The sequence below is a fragment of the Nicotiana sylvestris genome, chromosome 1 (genome assembly GCF_000393655.2).
Source record: "Nicotiana sylvestris chromosome 1, ASM39365v2, whole genome shotgun sequence".
Classification (NCBI taxonomy): Eukaryota; Viridiplantae; Streptophyta; class Magnoliopsida; order Solanales; family Solanaceae; genus Nicotiana; species Nicotiana sylvestris.
In genome coordinates, this window is record NC_091057.1 from 162,820,463 (window position 1) to 162,841,161 (window position 20,699).

The 20,699-nt window shown below is 36.2% G+C and overlaps 2 protein-coding genes across 6 annotated transcripts; both read left to right on the forward strand.

Annotated features, from left to right (window-relative positions):
• Window positions 1–8,887: 8,887 nt before the first annotated feature.
• Window positions 8,888–12,901, forward strand: LOC104214591 (subtilisin-like protease SBT4.14). The gene is made up of 11 exons (XM_009764284.2): window positions 8,888–9,125; window positions 9,211–9,305; window positions 9,403–9,500; window positions 9,576–9,719; window positions 9,810–9,915; window positions 10,350–10,863; window positions 10,973–11,070; window positions 11,144–11,368; window positions 11,461–11,569; window positions 11,647–11,860; window positions 12,066–12,901. Exons 1-11 carry the CDS (start codon window positions 9,024–9,026, stop codon window positions 12,608–12,610), a joined length of 2,250 nt encoding a protein of 749 aa, XP_009762586.1. The 5' UTR covers window positions 8,888–9,023; the 3' UTR covers window positions 12,611–12,901.
• Window positions 12,902–15,884: 2,983 nt separating this feature from the next.
• LOC104214590 (subtilisin-like protease SBT1.1) lies at window positions 15,885–20,207 on the forward strand. 5 transcript variants are annotated; one of them, XM_009764283.2, is made up of 2 exons: window positions 15,885–16,135; window positions 17,757–20,207. In XM_009764283.2, the coding sequence occupies exon 2, from the start codon at window positions 17,762–17,764 to the stop codon at window positions 20,063–20,065; it is 2,304 nt and encodes a 767-aa protein (XP_009762585.1). In that variant the 5' UTR covers window positions 15,885–16,135; window positions 17,757–17,761; the 3' UTR covers window positions 20,066–20,207. The 5 variants fall into 5 exon arrangements, with proteins under 5 accessions (XP_009762585.1, XP_070026604.1, XP_009762581.1 ...); XM_070170503.1 differs by lacking the exon at window positions 15,885–16,135 and adding an exon at window positions 16,175–16,200; XM_009764279.2 differs by lacking the exon at window positions 15,885–16,135 and adding an exon at window positions 16,911–17,049.
• The last annotated feature ends 492 nt before the right edge of the window (window positions 20,208–20,699 follow it).

Sequence of the window (20,699 nt, forward strand, 5' to 3'; positions counted from 1 at the left end):
AGGATACATTTAGATATAAGAGTGGCTACACCTCCCTAAGCACTTTAATATATATACTTTAACATTCAAACCACATACTTATGTCAAACCAAACTCCACTCCACCTTCACATCAATGTATATTACCCCATACTTCTTTAAGCACAATTACATCAAGAGTCACCACTTATCAAGGAATACTTTTTTTTTCACAGCAATACAACTACTTTTTTTCTTTTCAATTCAAGTGGCTCTTACTTGTTCAAAACAATACACATTTCTCCTTATTTCATTAGTTCCACTCAAAAGCCAAACTAGTCACCCCACACTTTAACTTTTACACAATTCATAAACAATTCAAGTGGTCATGAGAGGTTACACTGGTTCAAATAGATGGTTAATTCAAACAAATGGACAAGACTTCTAATGTGGTTGCCAGAGAAATAGGATTACAGACTCAAAGGGGTTAACTACGATACATAACAATTAGGCGGGTAAAATATACATATCTGGCTTAACAAATAAACGTCTATATCACTTCAAAGACTGAACAAAACTACTATTTCGCTTTGCAAACATACAAGATAAGTTCTAGGCATCAAATGCAATACACAGAATAACACCCAAACTTCACACACACATGGCACATGACTCACTCAAAATTGGATTCATCAAGACACTCTAGTTAAAGCAGTTAAGCAAATTTAAAATCATACATTTAAGGTACTTATACAAGAGTCAAAAACTGATCCTAAGCGTTACAACCAAAGTACTCAACATTCTCAAGGCATAACAAAGTCAAGAGATATTGCTTCAATTCAAAACACAACACAATGACTCATATTCCTAAAAAAATAAAACTAATTACACCTGGTTCAAATAAAATCCTTAGAAAAGAACCACGTTACAAAGAAAAACAAAGGGGAAATTATTACACTACCTAAAATGAAAATCTTTTTGTCTTTTTCTTTAGACTTAAATCCCTCAAGAAAATTGTCTAATAGATCCATCGTCGAAAATAGTCCAATCTTTATTTTTTTCGTTTTTCTAAAAAAATAAAAATAAAAATATTCAATTAAACTAACACACTAAAATAGCATAGAAAGTCACCCAAACAATCTCCTCACTCCACACTTAAAATTGTGCATTGTTTCCAATGCACATCATAACTAATAAAAGGGTAGAAGAGACTCCCTGATAGGCCAAAGGCCGAAGCACTAATAACTCATGGGGTACTCCCACTTCTCCCAAGCTTGGTCCTTCGTGTGGGTACCTCACACTTAGTTCCAACCATTTTGTTTGTTGTTGCATCATTCCAATAGCTTTGCTTTTCATGTTCCTAGAAGATAAAAAATTGACACTACAAAAATAATACAATTTAAAAAATAAAATAAAAAAGCAGTAAAGTTGGGTTGCCTCCCAACAAGCGCTTGATTTAACGTCACGGCACGACATAAATCATTTTTTGTCTCCACCTCGAGCTTATGAATTGAATCCCAAGTTTTGATTCAAGCTTATGATTATGGTCATGGGGCGGTGGAACGAATCTAACTTGCCCAAGAAAATAATATAGTATTTTGCACTCCTTGACATTTGTATGAGGTATGTAATCCTGACTTTCTGGCAAGAAGAATTCCAGAATATATGCACCTTGTTCCTTATTCCTTGACTCTTCACTTGGTTCAGATGACTCTATTTCCATATTATCATCCAAACATAATGTGGAAAATGCTTGGAGGGCCAATACGCTCAAACACATGAACTTCAGGACTTTCAACATCCTCAACATTAATGATACTATAGTCAACAAAATTTATATTCTCAAAGTCCTTGGCTGACTCTAGTCACTTCTTCAACATTGACATCCTCAAATTGTAGTTGGATAGGTTGTTGATGTTCTACTCTGACCTCCCCAATTAACACCTCAAATTCATGCTCTTCTCGGCTACTATCCTCAATATTGGCTTGTTGAGCATTAAAAGCTCCAACCACTCGACTTAATTGAGCCTCCAACTTGCGAATAGTTGTCTCTTGCCTTTCTATCTGCAATTATTTTTCATTATTTTATTTCAGAAGGCACTTTAACATATCCTTGATCTCTTTCAGGTTTGCATCCCCAGATTCTTTGTTCCTGTTAACTTCACAAGAAAAGGTAGAACTATCATAGTAAGGGGTTGAGAGAAGATAAAAAATATAAGTACAACCATAAAAGTGACCATTTTTACCACCACACACATCACACACATTCCACAAATAAGATTGAGTTGGTGCACATAACTCGCTCTCAGGAACGTTTTGAAAATTTTGCCATGGGTGGTTTCCTTCACAATATGTATGGAGATCAATAGTAGAATTATCTACACCTAAATTTCCATAATTCAAAGACGTCATGTTTCTCAAATCAACAGTTGTCATACCCTTTTTTTACCAATTTCACTTAACCCTATTAAAAATAAATAAAAGGATTTGTAAAGATCGAAAGGGTTTTTAATTAAAAAAGTGACAAAATTGTGTTCAAAATGAAATAACTCAGAGTCGCCACCTAACATTTGTTTCGGTGTGCCACTTCATCGTTTTTAAAAATGATTTTCCTTTTAAAACACTTTGGACTCCAAATTAAGTCTGCACCAGAGATTTGGATAGGGGGGGTCATTTGACTCGGGGAAAAGGTGTTACGCATTCCCCGGTCCCGTGAAAGTCACGGTTGCGTACATGATCAAGTTGGCTTTAAAGAATACTCAGATTGAGGTAAAAAAACAAAAACGAAGATAAACAATCAAAAGAGCTCGAGGTTATCCCCACCTAATAAAATAAAAACAAAAGTAAAAAGTAAAAATACTATTCTATGCTTCCTCAGAGTGTATCGCTAGCCTTCAAATACAAATACTTCGGGGCATACCCCGGATAAAATATATTCAAATTTCTCAAGACATTTCCCGAATATATTCAACTAAAGGAACGACCCCTCACCTCAAACGAAATAATAAAACTTAAGGCTTGCCTACCCAAGTGATGACGGCCTAAGCATGCTCCTATACGAAGAAGTAATAAAACAAGAATAAAAGAACAATATAATTTATCTTGCACCTAAATTTCTTTCAATTTTACCCAACAACCCAACTATTGAGATCAACTCCAAACAAGCTTTCAAGTTTGAACCTCTTATTTAATTTAAGAAATACGATTTGATTGAATCAGTAATGTCAAAACGTGTTAATCAGTCAAATTTCATCGTAAGATAAAAAATATCACACATAGTCATGGAAAATATATGCATATGCCATTCAAACACCTATGTGACAAACATCAGGAGGTAAAATATTAAAGGTAAGAATGGACCTTGCATGAATTTTTAATTAGCCTCCGTCCGGATGTGCAAAATTTTAGAAGAACGACAATAAAACAGCAAGAACCGCGAACTTCTGCTAGAATCGCAGACCAGAAAAACGCAAACAAGGCCTCAAATGTATTCCAAATATGGACTCGAACGGCAGACCACAAACATCAAACAGTAACTACAACGATCGAAAACCCGTTTCAAATCCACTCTAGTTCGGAAACCAAAACTAAAAGAGTAAACTAAATTCTCATTATATATTTGAGTTTGAAATCACAAATGAAACTAAGCCAACTGAAATCCCTTTGTTGTTTTTTGATTATACCAGTGAACTATAACAAAATCATAAAAGGAAAAATGCGAATCAAAAGCCATGGTAGAGGTGACTTGAAGAGGAGGTCGGACGCTGAGTGTTAGAGCAACGTCGCCGGCGGCTGTGCTCGTTCGAGGATGGAGTGATCGGTCGTTTGGAGGAGGGCAACGACGCTCCGGCTAGTGTGAGGAAGACAAGCAACGGCTGGAGGTATTAGATGGGCGCTCAAGTTTGAAGAAGAGGGGAACTGGTTCCGGCATTGGGGCAGCGACTGTTGTTCTGTTGAAGAAGGGTCTTGGTCGTGTGTGTTAGCTGGAGAGGATGGCTTGTTCCGGCAGGGTTGTGTATTTTTGTTAAGGGGATCCTTAGGGTTATTTGTTCCAAGTCTGAAGAAGAAGACCCTAGGTTTATCAGGTTATTGGGGTTATGGGCTTTGGCTTCGTATTTGGGCCTTAAAATTGGACTAAAGAAAATGTCCAAACCTTAACTAAATACCCTTTAATATAAGCTAAATATACTACGTAATGCAAAAATCTATCTAATTAATTAAACTAAATTATATATAAAATATGAAACTATTTTTGATATTTTTCAAATGTTATACTAAAACAATAATAAGAATAGATTAAAATCATCGCAAAATTAAGATAATACTACTACTAAAACACTAATATCTTTGAAAACAAAGTGTAACTATTTTTGTATTTTCGAATTTTATGTAAGGTGGATAAAATAAAAGTAACTAGATAAAATTTCAATTAGTTAAACAAAAGAAAATATTTTTGTGACAAAATAAAGTAAAATAGTTAAAACTAGGTAAAATAGCGATATTAGGCCTAAACTAAATATCTAAAAGCTAAATGAGTAAAAACTCGGGGAGGGTCAAAAATTACATGTCTACAGCATTTATAAAAAAACAAAACAAAATAAAAGTTCAAACTTGAACCCTAACGATATATACAACTACAACTACACCGTTAGTTCCCCGGCAACGGCGCCAACATTTGATCACACCCAACTCTAGTCCTAAAAAGAATAAGCGGTCGCTGCAAATATAATCCGGTTTAAAAGTCCGGAGTCGAATCCCACAGAAAACTAAAGCTTGACTATAACTGTTTAATATCACTAAGAAGACAAGTTTGAACAATTTTCTAAATTATAAAGATTGAGATTTATATTTCTAACTAATTAACTAGCAAATATTAGAAAGCGGTAAAATTATCAACTAATGAGACAAAGGATTGGAGACTAAATTAAGGAGGTCTAGAGTTATGATTTCCCCAATTGTCGGAATCCTTCTAGCTATGTTCCCTACAATTTCGCCAATGTATTTTCTACTGATCGTGAGCACTTTAGGTGCTGTAATTCTCTCTCCCTCGAGCAACTATATCAATTTACTAGACATATTCTCTCAAACTACGCTAGTTGGCTTTATCTAACCGCTCACTATGACCACATCAAGGCTTTGTTATTTCTAAACCTGCCTTTAAAACTGTTGTATTAATTTCTCACATACGTTAAGAGTGACGTTGTTCAACAACCACCTAAATATATATCCTTTCTCAAGCAACACATAATAAATAGGCACAGTCAATCGATGGCCATTCAATCAACAACAATAAACACGTAGTTGAACAAGTAGAGAATTCCATTGGCTCAATTATATAAAAACATAACAAAAATTTATCCTACAAAAGGTTCTATCAAAACACTAGATAACAAATTAGCTATTCATAATAGTATGTAAAACTACAATACTAAAAGTCATAACCAACAATGAAAAAAATAGGAAGAGGAGGGAAAAACTCGTAGAAGAATTCCCCACCTTGCTCTTATTGTATCTCTGTCTCCTTAGGTCGAATCTGTGTCAAAAGTATGTCCAACCTGGTCAAACTATCGTTTTCCCATGTATATATACCAAGTAGGGTTGGCCCCAAATAATTACACCTTCTCCTACGCAAAAAAGGACACATTTTCCGGACAGGACGTGCGCGGCCGCGCCTGGACCGCACTCAGACCGCGCATATCCACTTTGATTCTACCTGACGAGCGTGGCCTGAGCATAGCCGCACACTTGACGCGCACTTTTTATCCTCTTTTGTTGGAAATTTGGAAAAACATAAAACATGAAAGTTGTAGCTCTTTGAGTTAGTTTTCCAACCATATATTGTGAAGTCTAAATGGAGTTCGGAGCAAAAAATTATGTGTATTTTACCAGACAATGCACAATATGCCTACTCGATACTTCGTTCGTTCTAACTATCATCCGTTGATCCCAAACACGATCCTGGCTTAATTCCTTAGGCTTTTACTCAGACTTCAAAGCTCCAAATCACTTTAATTTATTCCATAATATCTACATAGCTCGGAATCACTCCTACAAGGCATAAAACACACTATTAGTGCAAAAACGCTAGCGGTTAACGCTCAAACTCAATTAAAGTGTAATAAGCGATTAAAATTCGTAATTATAGCCTATCATCAATATCCTATGATTTTAAAGCACTATGCACATGTATGTCCCTTCAGTTTACAAAAATCACACTGCACATTATAATTTCTCTTTTGTCTTTGCATACCTCTGCTCCTAGCAGCCATTAGATATGTCATTTATGCTCCTTTAGTAGAGGCAGAAACAACCTACATGCTCCTTTGATTCTCTCGCTCAGTAAGCATGGAGTAGGCCTTGTTCAAAGTAGGAACTGGCACCATCATAAGGATTTGGCTACATGCCCGTTCATAAGACTCATTAAGTCCCATGAGAAATTTTAGCAGCTTCAATCGTTCCATGAAAATAACAAATTCACGCGACTTAGCACAATCACAACCCGGAATTAGAGCTAAACAATCAAATTCTGCCCAAAGCAACTTTGAAATATATGTTGCTACTGAGATAGTTCTTTGGCTAATCGTAGCAATTTGCTTATGAATCTGGAAAATCCTAGAGCAATCTATCTTATCAAATTGCTCCTTCAATTCATTCCAAATTGCACATACATTTGAGGAATAGACAATTCCACTTAGTAATTTAGCTGAAAAACAATTCATTATCCATGACAGGATAATGGCGTTAGATCGTTCCCACACATCAACGAGATTTGGACCATAATTCTCCCTTTTGCATGTGCATTCGATGAACCCTAACTTGTTGCGATCAAGGATCGCAATTCTCAACGCTTGGCTCTATATAGAGTAATTCTCTATCCCTCGCAACTGTGGTGAGATCAATACCGCACATGAATTGTCATTTGCCATAAAAAAAGGATGATTGTGACTCAATTTCTCTTGCAAAGTGTCGTCGACAGCCATAGTCTTCAGAAACTCCGGTGAATTTCCAATGAGTTCAAACAATCAGTCTTCAATCGCCCATAGCTCTGATACCATGTCAAATTATGAGCTTGAGATGAAGAATATTACAGTAATGAAAATTGAAGGAAATGGCTGCAGAGCATTAGAAAATGGAAGCTACCAGAAGAAAGAAATAGAATGAATTCTTAGTATATTTTCTAACCAATACATTTGTTATATACAATGCTAACTTCCACTAACCAACTAATGATAACTCAATGACACCTCACTCATTTAACTAACTAACTAACTCTTAACAAATAATTAATACTACTTTTAACTACAGTTAACTCCACTACCTCTAATTATAATTAACTCCTAAATTCATCAAGTAACTCCACTCTCAACGGATATGCTTCGCAAAACTTACATAGGCAAAGTTAAACAACTAGCTAGATAGCTTATGACAATATTTTCCACATATAATTGGCCACAACCAATTTGAGACCGAGACATAGATATCAATATCAATATATTTGTCTTTTCAAAATTACTTGTCAGCTAACATGATTAGATTTGATTAGGAGATAGTGGGTAATATTGCTTCAAGGAAAGCTAAGAAAGGGTGTAAAGTTAAGGGAAGTAGTGAGTAGTCCTTTTCTTGAATGCAAAAGCCAAAAAATCTACCGAACATTTTGTTACAAAACCGTAATTCTAAAGGCTATTTTTGGACATGAAAAACTTTGAACTGGTCAAATGAGGATTAATCAATCTTTCGAAAATAAAATTTAGGGAAAATAATGATGTATAACTACTTTTAAAATAATAGTCGATATATATATATATATATATATATATATATATTTTGCATGTTATATACAAAAATTATATAAATTTTATATATTTTTTCGGTTATCAAATATAAATAATTTATGGCGTGGGCTAAAAGTGAAAAAAATTCCAAACTTTACGCGTGATAGATATTAATCATTGATGACTTTGAATTCAATATGTTAAACAGCATAATGTTGATGATATAACTAGTTACTTTTAAACAATGTTTTAAATATAAATAAATGCCAGCTTTCAAGAGGCTGCCGTTGGTTAATGGCCTAATGGGATATTACCACAAAATTTTTAGAAGTTAAATGAAAATATTTAATCTTCAATTTTTTTAACTTTGCTACTAATGGAAACAAAGTAAAAGACTTGCATTTAAATCCAAGCAAGGGGCTTCCTGATGTAATGGCTTTTTGGGTATCAGCCACATCTTTCCATGCAAAATACAATATATTCTCTGTCATACATAATATTCTTCTATAGAATTACTTCAAGATTTCAAATTTTCAATTAATTAAAAAATTTCTGACTAACCTTCTGAAAAGCCAACCTACCCCCTCCCCTCCACCATACATGATACAACCCAAAAAAGAAAAAAAGAACAATATGACAACTTAGTGCTATTCTAACTACTCTGACCAGTTGATTTATTCTATAGGTGTGTTTAATTTACTACCATTGCAGTTGCTTCCATTAATCATCGAACATATATTATATATATGGAGGCAAATTCAAGATTTAGAGCCAGTAAGTTTAAATTGAATGTTTGAGTTAAAAATAATGGGTTAATTAAACATGTAGAACCCACTCTATATTCGACTATGATTATAGAGGTGCTCATATTGTGGCATGCAGATGTTAGGCATAATATATCTCTAACTGCACTCAGCTCTACTCAGTCCTTTTACAAAGTAACTAACAAATAGAATCACTAACTGCACTCAGCTCTACTCAGTCCTTTTACAAAGTAACTAACAAATAGAATCAGTAACTAGAAAGGAAAAGCAGAAATAAAAATGTTAGCACAAAATATTAATTACCTTTCTTTCTCAAAAAGTTGCACATAATGATCTACCAGTCTTTATCCATCTTTCTTCTAAGACAACCAATCAAAATCCTCAACATGAAGTTAACTTAAAGTATCCATCAGATCATCTTTCTTCTCATTAATTGCTAGTACCATTGTACTTAATTCTCTGTATGATCCTGGATTTTCTTTCTACTTTTGCATGTCACCTAATCTTCCAACATTGTTGACACAAAGACAATGTTGAGGAACAATCACTTCTGCTGGTTTCTGTCTTATCATCTTCTTCTAATCTTGATCTTGACTGGCATTGAAGCTGCTGAAGTAGATAGAAAAGAAGCAGTAACTTTCTATACTATGTATTTTCATAATCATGTTTTTGGTTGTGCTGAGCTGCATTGTATTGATGTGATCATTTCCATTGCAGGATGACCTTTACATTGTTTTCTTGAAAGATCATCCGGTGAACGAAGAATCGCTATTTCAGAGACATATTATTGTCCTATCATCTTTAAAGGGAAGGTTAGTTAAATTTTCTGATCATACTCTCATGTGATCCAAGAGTAATGCAGTTTCAGTAAGGAATTTTCTTGACTTCTTATGTTGTAATTTATAACAGTGATGGGGCTGCAACAGAATCTCATGTTTATAGCTATACAAAAATCTTCAATGCATTTGCAGCAAAGCTATCTCAACATGAAGTTCACATGTTATCCAGTAAGTAGGATCCCTCTGCTGTAACTTTAGTCTTTGGCATTTGTTTGATACTAATAATTGAGTTCTTCTCTCCAGGCATGGATGAAGTGGTTTCTGTCATACCAAACAGATACAGGAAGCTACATACTACAAGATCATGGGAATTTATTGGTTTGCCTGCAACTGCAAAAAGAAGATTGAAAAGGGAGAGCAACATTATCGTGGGTGTTTTCGATACAGGTTAAGTATCGTTCAGATACCACTCAGGTTCTTCATTTTGCCAACAAAACAGAAGGCTGAAAATTAATTTTCTTGAAAAAACTTCGACAGGGATAACTCCTCAATCAAAAAGCTTTAAGGATGATGGTCTTGGTCCTCCTCCAGTAAAATGGAAAGGAAGTTGTGGCCATTTTGCAAATTTTTCTGGATGCAACAAGTAAATTATTCCCTTGTTATTAGTACTTTTGTATTGTACATCCGTGACATGACATCCACATTGGAGTCTATTATTTATCCACAAGCGTAATTAAGTGCATGTAATGTCACGAAAAGACAAATCAATGAACATAAATAATAGGTAGTTCTGAGTCATGTACACAACCAACCAGCCGCAGCTCAAATAGAATAATAATTAGTACTAAAGTTTGCACAAAAGTATGTCAGAATTTTAAAGTTAATAACTTATTGTTTGAAAAAAAGGAGCCATATTGTGTGTTGTCCACATGATACACTAGCCTGCATCTGTTCCTCCAATATAGAACATATTAAGTTGTTATTGATTGATTTTACTAGGATTGAAAACATAAGCTTCTGCCATTGACTTATTCTCATTTCTAATTATTATGCATGTCTTTATTTGTGATTATCAAGCAAGCTTATAGGAGCAAGATACTTCAAGCTGGACAAAGTTCCTGATCCAAATGATATATTGTCACCAATTGATGTGCACGGCCACGGAACACATACATCATCCACCCTAGCGGGAAGTATGGTGCCTGATGCAAGCTTGTTTGGTCTTGCCCGAGGGACTGCACGTGGAGCGGTTCCTTCTGCTAGAGTGGCTATGTACAAAGTCTGTTGGGTGACCTCAGGTTGTGCAGATATTGACATTCTAGCTGCATTTGAAGCTGCAATTAGTGATGGTGTGGACTTAATATCCATCTCAATTGGTGGTCTCAGTGGTAGTTATACAACTGATGTGATAGCCATTGGATCATTTCATGCCATGAGAAAAGGGATTCTTACTGTGGCTTCTGCTGGAAATGATGGACCTAACCTCAACACTGTCGCGAACCATGCACCATGGATGCTAACTGTAGCGGCTAGTGGCATTGATAGGGAGTTCAGGAGTAAGGTGGCGTTGGGAAATGGGAGAATAGTCTCAGTAAGTCTTTCTTATTGATGCAACGAAAGCTCAAATACGCGAAAGAGCAAAAGCTATTCTATTTCATCCCCTTTTCATTGAAGCATTTACTCATACCAGCATTATGCAGGGGATTGGAGTTAGCGCGTTTGATCCAAAGAAAAAATTGTATCCTCTTACGGCGGGAGTGGATATGGCCAAGAGCTCTGACACTCGAGACAGTTCAAGGTACTAATTAGGTTGTTATTAGACATTTCTTTCTTGTAATACTAGCTTTGCATATAATATGACACTGTCACAGGTACTGTGGTGAAGGATCAATGGATCCTAGAAAGGTAAAGGGAAAGCTTGTTTATTGCCAGTTGGGTACTTGGGGTGCTGATTCTGTTATAAAAGAACTTGGAGGGATCGGCACTATCATTGAAAGCGATCAGTTTCTTGATTCTGCCCCAATTTTCATGGCTCCTGCAACAATAGTTAATTCCAGCATAGGGAAAAGCATTAATAACTATATCCATTCAGAGAGGTAAAAGTGTTACTTGTAACCTGTTTAGTCCATTTCAGAACTGAAATTACTGATGTTTATACTTAGCTGTGTGATGGTTTTAAAAATTGCAGATTACCTTCAGCAGTAATATACAAATCACAGGAAGTTAAGATCAAAGCTCCATTTATTGCATCATTTTCATCAAGAGGTCCAAATCCAGGAACAATACGCCTTCTGAAGGTAAATTTAGATGGAAATCAGAGTTCATTGTTAATGTTAAATTTCCAAATATAGCTCTCTGATGCAGCATTGTGCAGCCTGATATTGCAGCTCCAGGAATTGACATTCTGGCTTCTTACACCTCCCTGAAATCACTCACTGGTTTGAAAGGCGATACTCAATATTCAGAATTCACCCTCATGTCTGGCACTTCCATGTCATGCCCTCATGTTGGCGGCGCAGCTGCTTATGTAAAGTCATACCATCCAGATTGGTCTCCTTCTGCTATTAAGTCTGCCCTCATGACTACTGGTAAATCAACAAAATATTGTTTTCCACTTTCATTTGGTCTAAAAATTCAATACTTCTAAAGCAAATAGATGGTGTAGCAAAATTTTAGTGCATTTGAGCACTAAATAATCAAAGATTGTACAACAACTACGCCTCAATTCAAAGCAAGTTGGATTCTGACGGTAATGTTTAATATTATTTTATCTTTTTCCTTATGAGCTTGAAGCAAGACCTATGAGCTCAAAGGTGGACAGGGAAGCAGAGTTCGCGTATGGTGCTGGACAAGTTAATCCGACGAAAGCAAGAAGTCCTGGATTAATTTATGACATGGATGATATGTCATATATCCAGTTCTTATGCCATGAAGGTTACAATTCATCATCAGTATCCAGTTTACTTCGACAACGGGTAAATTGCTCCACATTGATTCCTGCAAATGGTGAAGATGCTATCAACTATCCCACAATGCAGCTTGGCCTAAAGAGTAATCAAGAACCAACCATTGGCATTTTCAGGAGGAAAGTTACCAATGTTGGACAAGCTATATCTGTTTATAATGCCACTATCAGAGCTCCTAAGGGAGTGGATATCACAGTAAAACCAACGACTCTCTCATTCACACGTGCAATGCAGACAAGAAGTTTCAAGGTTGTTGTGAAGGCAAAACCAATGTCAAATGCTGTAATATTGTCAGGTTCACTCATTTGGAAGAGCTCCCGCCATCTTGTAAGAAGTCCTATTGTCATATATGATCCAAAGGTTTTTGATTAAGTGGTAATGTGATAGTTTCAAAGGAAAATGATACAGAAGAATGCAAAAGAACATCAAGAAACACACATGATTGATGACATTAATTTCTGTAAAGGTGGGGGCAGGGTAAGTGTGCACAAGAACGAATTTGAAGAACAGTAGATGCAACATGTGTGAATAAATCTACATGTATATTCATTTCACACAATTACTTTTGTTTTCATTTCTGCAAACAAGTCCGAATTAATTGAATACTTGTGTTAGAAAATCCTCGGATCGATGTGTTATTTCGATAGAGGAGATAATTGACAATACGAAGTTGCACATTAATCCTTTCCTGGACTAGATCCGATAGGTGCAAGCATCATCTAGAATGATTGCGCGTTACTTTTTTACTATTAAATTTGAACCAATGACTTAATAGGTCATTATCATCCCAAAAATAACCAAATGAAACAAATTTATCGGCCCTTATTTACCTATAAAAAGACATCCAACAAGTCTCTATAAAATCATTTTCTACGTGAATGTATAGCTAATCTAAAGGAGATTACTATATAGGTTGGTAAAGCTAGTCTAATCATAAAAGTTTTCGTGTACTTATACTGAAGACGTGTATGTTAACTGATATATAGGGATTTATATAGTCGACCTCACGGACATATTGAGAGTTATATTAGTTGATTGACTCTAAATAATCAAATCAATTATGCCCTTAAACTCACTTTTCACATATACCCCTCTTCCCAACAGTCTCCACCAAAATAAATTGACAGACCAAAAAAAAAAAAGGATAGAAAAGCAACTGCACAGCCAACACGAGTCAGACAAAGAAATGATAGGCCACCACAACCAATAGTGATTTCTTGAACACTTCCAATTCTATACTTTTCTTTGTTCAGCACATCTTTGAGTGCAACAAAGCTTTGTGTGGCTACTTTTCAGCATAAAAGAAATGGCATATCGCGAAGTGGACAGAACAGAAGATTCCAATGATTGTCGCCATATGCGCAACACTAACCAAGCCCACTATTGTGTCTTTTGTTAGGTATTATCTCTAGCTATTTCAGAGTAAAGTATAGCTCATACACATTGATACACTCTCAGATTACTTAAAAGATGTATACTTACAAGTAACGATATATGATAAATAAAACAAGTAGCTTACAGGATAAAATATGCATCATATTACAAGTTATGACAAGTAAAAGTACGCTTATCATAATGTAAAAGATTATTACACTAGTATATATAAGTTAATTAATCATCGACGGTATATGTTCCATATCATGAGCTATAATTTTGGTCCCGAGAAAAGGCCGAAATGGTGTCATGTTTTGCCACCCGTGTAGTGCAAGAAAAGTGCCAAAGATAGCATGCAAATGATGAAAACAAAAGAAGGGCTTATGTTTAGGTGCACAAACAAAATTATGGTCCAAAAATCAAGAGCCTTCTTTATTTTGGCAGCACTCAAATTTTCCAACTCTAGAGTAAAAGAACAAGCATGCGTTAATTTTGTACTTTATCCTTCTAGCTTTTCCAGTGCCAAAGGCCAATCATACCAAGCCATGGGAGTTTATTTATTAGCATTAGGCATTAATTAGCATAATCAACATGGTTATAAGCAACTAATTTCTATCTTTGTTTTAGGGTATCTCCTAATCACAGCTAGTAAGTGTTAGGAGGCTAAAATCTCTAATCTAAGAACAGCAGTCCTAACGTGTTCACAAGATATCTCTATACTAAGAGTCCTTGAAAACTTTAAGTATATGATAGTTAGTGTGTGACTGTGTGTGAGAGAGATTTCTAAACTTCATCACATAAAATTCATGACAGAAAGTTTCACTAAACATCCATTCAATCATTTATAAGAGTAACTACAACCTTATATTAAGGTTAATTGTTGGAAATCTTAGTAGCTCAGTTGGTTGGTTATCCAATCTCACTCGGTGAAAGTTCGATTTCCTACCTTGTAATTTCCTTTCCTATATATAGCCCAAATCCGTTTATTAGCGTGATAGTGCGTATCTAAAATATCAAGTAGATCTTGAAATTTATATACACGAATCATCTAAATATTTGTCGAAACAATATCTTCAATAGCTAGCATGCATGAATTATAATTAAAGCATCACAATTATTTTTTATCAAAACCAAAGAGGCAACACGGTTTGTTGCTTGCTGTCCAAATAATTGAAATCTTGAAAGTACCATTCAACATAAAAGTAATAAAATACAATTTAAGCAACAAAGGTCAACTATGATTATACAGATTTTCAGCCTGATAATTGGTACAAGTAAGAATGCAAGGTATTGGAGCTGACCAAAGCCTAAAATCTGCCGAGCAACATTAAATGTTTTTGCCACCCCCATGATTATTCTCACATTTTGGTTGGTCACAAACACAAGGAAAAACAAAGAAAAAAGAAGCCACGCCTCTAAGTCATACACATACAGTTACGAAACAGCAATTAGATTGCCACATTTATGAGGGCCGTCACCGAATGTTTTCTGGCATCAAATCATAAAGACAAAAGATTAACCCATGTTAAAGATATTACTACATCTGATCTTAAATAAATTATAATCATTTTATCGAATTGAATTTGTTTCAAGGTAGCTAACGTTTTTTTGTTTGGAATCCAGAAAAACCCGCAGCCGCTACAGTCTCTGCTCTTCGGGTGAGTACTTTGGGGTGAGCACTTTGCGGGGATTAGGTAAATCCCCCACTGTGCAATAGCCTGCAAACTACACAGGTGATATAAACCGCACTAGGCAAGCCCTGTACGACATGCTCAAATTCAGAAGGCATTGAGGATGGATCGGTCCCGGTCATCGCTGTGGATAACCCCCTCTAAACGAACCGGGCGATCCCCGAAGGGATAGGTAGCTAACGTTTTACATAAAGAAAAAGTCATTCAAATTAGTGGAGTGTTAATAAAATGAGACGTTTATGAGATAGATGAATGATAACCTAGACAAACACTGTTATGATTAAAACTACGTAGTATTAAATGTCTTTGTTAAATAATGCCAAAAAAAAAAAGAATCTTAAAAGATAATTATATGAACAAAGATGAAGTAACATCTTTTTAGGTGGGGTCTAATTAATTATGTTTGAATCGCCATTTTTAAGTGACCCAATTAATAAGAAATACAACATCTTTGAACAATGATTGCACGGAAGCTATCGTCCAAAACAATCTCCATTGCATTATATAGCACTATAGCAAGTTCCTAAAAGCCAGCATTACTCCATCTCTCTTTGTTTTCAATTGTTTAAGCAGATTTTCATCTTTCTTTCTTTATTTTTTAAAATACTCTCCTCCTTTTATATAGGAGGCGTGCATTCTTGAAGAAAAAGGCAATTAGTTAAAAGTGGGAATGGGAAGATTGCTTTTCTTTTTTTCCCTTTTGTTGCTAGCACAATGAAGTGACATAAGTTGTCAATGTTATCACACTCTTTCCCTTTGCCTATTTAAAATTTCCATCAACCTTTAGCCATTCCTCAGTATTCCTTCAATTGTCCTGAATCCTAAAACAAAGGTATGTCTTCTTCTTGTATTCTTTCTTCCCCTCTGTGCATTTTGAAACACCATGCACAAACTAAGGTAGGATTATGAAGCATCTACCAACCTCATGCATATATTTAAGGACTAGTCCAATTTTGGTTCTGTAAGTCATGATGGCCTAAAATATAGTACTATGTTCTATGCATGTTAGACATTATAGCAATCCGATATATATGCACAACTCGTGGCAGATTCAGAATTTAAAATTAGTGGGTTATGCTATTTATATATGCCTATTTTAATATTTCCGTACATATATAAGGTTTAGAGGCAATGGATTTGACCGAACTCAATTGTATTGTGAGTTGAACACCCTTTCGCCGTGTATATAGGTCAAATATTATTTTTTTATATATATACACAATATTAAATTTTGAACACCGTATCCTTAGTGAAATTCTTGACTTCACCAATATTGGTTGTGTCTAATCTAGCTAGATTCGCCACTAACACAACTTAGATAGACCTAAAGACAGGGGTGGAGCCAAAGACCAAGTTAGGAGTTTGGATGGATCCAGTAATTTTGGTCCAAACTTTGTATTTGTCTTTAAAAAGTCATTTAATATGTACGAATTATTAACTTAGAACCCAGTAACTTAAAAAGACTAGAATACTGAACCCATAAACTTCAAATGCTGGTTTCGCCTCTGGCCTAAAGATGCCGTGTGTTTAAGTGCTGTCAAGAACCTTTTAGGTAGTAATAAGTTCACCAGTTTCCTTTCAATTCTGAAGCACGAGTTGTATCATATGATTCGTGCTATATAGTTAGTACAAGTAGGTAGCTTTAATGGCTTCACATTTCCAACCTCAGATGTGAGCTTTAACAAGAAGTCTGCTGTAATGGTTTGTGGTTGGCTCAATACCATGGTTGTATTTATTACTTCACGAGTATGGCTTCATCAGTTTTCTTTCTTGAACAACTTTTAGATGAATAGTTGACGGTCCTTAATAAGAAATATCTCTCTTTTATATTACAAGAAACTCCTTCCATTGACAGTCAAAACTTTCCCTTTTCAAAGAGTACTAACAAATTGATTGCTTATCTTAGTTAAAGATAGTATTCTCACTATAATATCTTTTTTCTTCTTTTGTTTTAAGGTTGATTACATCGTTCCTTGTATTAAAATGTGTTACTGACATTCAGATGGCGAAAGAGGAGCCTTGGCGTAACTGATAAAGTTGATGCCATGTGACTAGGAGATCAGGGGTTCGAGCCGTGGAAACAACCTCTTGCAGAAATGCAAGATAAGGCTGTGCACGATAGACCTTGTGGTCCGGCCCTTCCCCGACCCGCGCATAGCAGTAGCTTAGTGCACGCGGCTGCCCTTACTGATATTCAGATGGTGTCATTGTCTTGTCACTTTTAGAGTGCACAGTTTTAGCATTTGGTCACAAGAAGTAGTAACTGCAATTCACAGTAACTCAGTTCATGTAAATCCTTCAAATATGAATGCTTTCGTACGGAGTATTTAATTTTCCTGTCTGCCAACCTTTGATCAGTAAAATCGCCACTAGAATCCATTAGTTGTTATAAATAAGAGCTGTATCTAAGCCCTTTGCTTATATTTCTTTTCTTTTCCTCTCTGTTTTGGCAGTGAAGATGAAGTCCAGGAACTGCATGTTGTTGTTAGCATTTATAGCTGCAGTGATTTCATCTGCTTTAGCAGAAAAAGATGTATATGTGGTTCACATGGATAAGACCAAGATCACATCATTCGACAGTTATCTTGGAACTTCCAAAATATGGTATGATAATATTATTGGTTCTATAACTGAACTCTCTACTGATGGTGAAGAGGAACAAGAAGTAAAACCTCCTCAGCTTCTTTACGTATATGAAAAGGCCATTTCTGGTTTTTCAGCAAAACTTTCCAAGAAACAACTTGAATTACTAAAACAAGTTGATGGATTCCTTACAGCTATGCCAGATGAAATGTTAAGCCTACATACCACTCATTCACCTCAGTTTCTTGGGCTGAAAAGTGGCAGTGGACTTTGGAGTGCTTCTAATTTGACTTCTGATGTGATCGTTGGCGTGATCGATACTGGAATTTGGCCTGAACATTTAAGTTTCCGCGATTCAGGGATGCCACCCGTGCCTTCTCGTTGGAAAGGCAAATGTGAGGCTGGAACGCGGTTTTCGCCATCAAATTGTAATAAGAAGATTATTGGTGCAAGGATTTTCTCTAAAGGGTATGAAGCTGCTGCAGGGAAAATCAATGAAACAGAAGATTATAGATCACCGCGTGACTCACAAGGCCACGGAACGCATACTGCTTCAACAGCAGCTGGAAATCTTGTCATGGGTGCAAATCTTTTTGGATTGGGTAAAGGGTTGGCTGGTGGTATGAGCTATGGATCAAGAATTGCAGTTTACAAAGCATGTTACATACAAGGCTGCTCAAGCTCTGATATTTTAGCAGCTATTGATCAAGCTGTTATTGATGGGGTGGATGTATTGTCACTTTCTTTAGGAGGTTTCCCAAAGCCATTTTATGCAGATAATATAGCTATTGCTGCATTTGGTGCAGTTCAACATGGGGTCTTTGTTTCATGCTCAGCAGGAAATTCAGGGCCTTTGAGTTCTAGTGTTGGCAATGCAGCACCTTGGATTATGACTGTTGCCGCAAGCTCTCTGGACCGTAGCTTTCCAACTACTGTCAAGCTCGGAGATGGACGTGTTTTCAAAGGGGCTTCATTGTACCAAGGTAAGCCTACAAAACAATTGCCACTTGTTTATGGAAGAACAGCAGGTGGGGAAGGTGCTGAATTTTGCACCAATGGGACACTATCTTCAAGATTAGTCAAAGGCAAGATTGTTGTCTGTGAAAAAGGACTCAATGCCAGAGCTGAAAAGGGAGAGCAAGTGAAAATAGCTGGTGGAGCTGGAATGATTATGGTAAATAGAGATGAAGAAGGCGAAGAACTTTATGCCGATCCTCATGTGTTGCCTGGCACATCTTTAGGAGCTTCAGCTGGCATTGCTATCAAAAGTTACATCAACTCGACGAAAACTGCCACAGCTTCAATCAAATTTGAGGGGACAGTTTATGGCAACCGTGCACCAATAGTGGCTGCATTTTCCTCTAGAGGACCTAGTGCAGCTGGACCGGACATTATCAAGCCGGATGTTACTGCTCCAGGAGTGGACATATTAGCTGCTTGGCCTCCAAATATTAGCCCATCAATGCTAAAGAGCGATAAGAGAAGCGTGTTATTCAACATTCTTTCTGGCACTTCCATGTCTTGCCCTCATGTCAGTGGACTAGCTGCACTACTTAAATCTGTCCATAGAGATTGGTCACCAGCAGCAATCAAGTCGGCGTTAATGACAACTGCTTATACCCTTGACAAAGAAAGAACTCCAATAGCAGATGCTGTTTCTGAGACTTCAATATCAGCTACCCCTTTTGGCATTGGCTCAGGACATGTTGATCCTGAAAAGGCTTCTAATCCAGGCCTTATCTACGATATTTCAACCGAGGATTACCTGCGTTACATCTGTAGCCTAAACTACAACTCTTCTCAAATAGCCCTTTTATTGAGAAAGAATTACACTTGTCCTAGTCATGTCTTAAAATCACCTGGTGATCTAAACTACCCTTCTTTTGCTGTACTTTTCGACAGCAAGAGCCGAAATCTGATCCAGACATTTAAAAGAAGTGTGACAAATGTTGGGAACCCTATGAGTACTTATGTTGTACAAGTGAATACACCTAGTGGAGTATCAGTTACTGTGAAGCCAAAAATTCTAAAGTTTCAGAAGAAGGGTCAGAAGCTGAGATATAAAATGAGAGTTGTTGCAAGGGGAAAAAGGAGTGCTGGTGATTCAACATTTGGATCACTGGTTTGGTTTTCAAGAACACACATAGTTAGAAGTCCCATTGCTATCACATGGCAGTAACTCAGTGAGGTTAATTTGATGACAACATCCATTCTTGAAATTGTCTACGAGAATGTGTATCTTCTGAATAAACTAACTAGTAGTTCAATTAGATATATTTGCATATTACTTTTGAGTTCATAAACCTCATTACTCTTTTTTCTCTTGTTTTCCCTTGATTCTCATTGACCACGTCCTATAGGGATCATCGAATCAATAGCAATAAGCTCGATTTGAAGAGGCTCATATATGGAACGGCGTGAAATAATACCCGAGGCGGCAGATTCAATTAATCAAAATTCACAAGCTGAAATTTCACCCTACCCTCAATAGGTTTAGCCGGGGCATTTATAACACGACCCAAATAAGCCTCACTCATGGGTATCGGAGCAATTCTTTCATTTGCTTTTACAGAACTTCCTTCTTGTATCAACAACACCAACATTATTTGATTCCAAATTCAGAGTAATGTCTATTGTACCCTCTTCAAATTCGACTAATGTACCCGCCAATACTTCATCAAGACTAGTGGTGGCAAAATGGTTAAAAGAAAACAGTTAACCACTCATATTATCCACAAAAAATGGGTTGGATAATGAACTTTTTAAATATGGGTCAAATATAGAGAACCATATTATCCTTTTAAAAAGTGGAT

What these genes read in the sequence shown, in the direction of transcription:
- LOC104214591 (XM_009764284.2), top strand. Translation starts at nt 9,024, where the DNA reads ATGTTGAGGAACAATCACTTCTGCTGGTTTCTGTCTTATCATCTTCTT. An exon ending in AAGTAGATAGAAAAGAAGCA is followed by an intron (nt 9,126 to 9,210) that starts GTAACTTTCTAT and finishes TTTCCATTGCAG; the next exon opens with GATGACCTTTACATTGTTTT. An exon ending in GAAATGGGAGAATAGTCTCA is followed by an intron (nt 10,864 to 10,972) that starts GTAAGTCTTTCT and finishes AGCATTATGCAG; the next exon opens with GGGATTGGAGTTAGCGCGTT.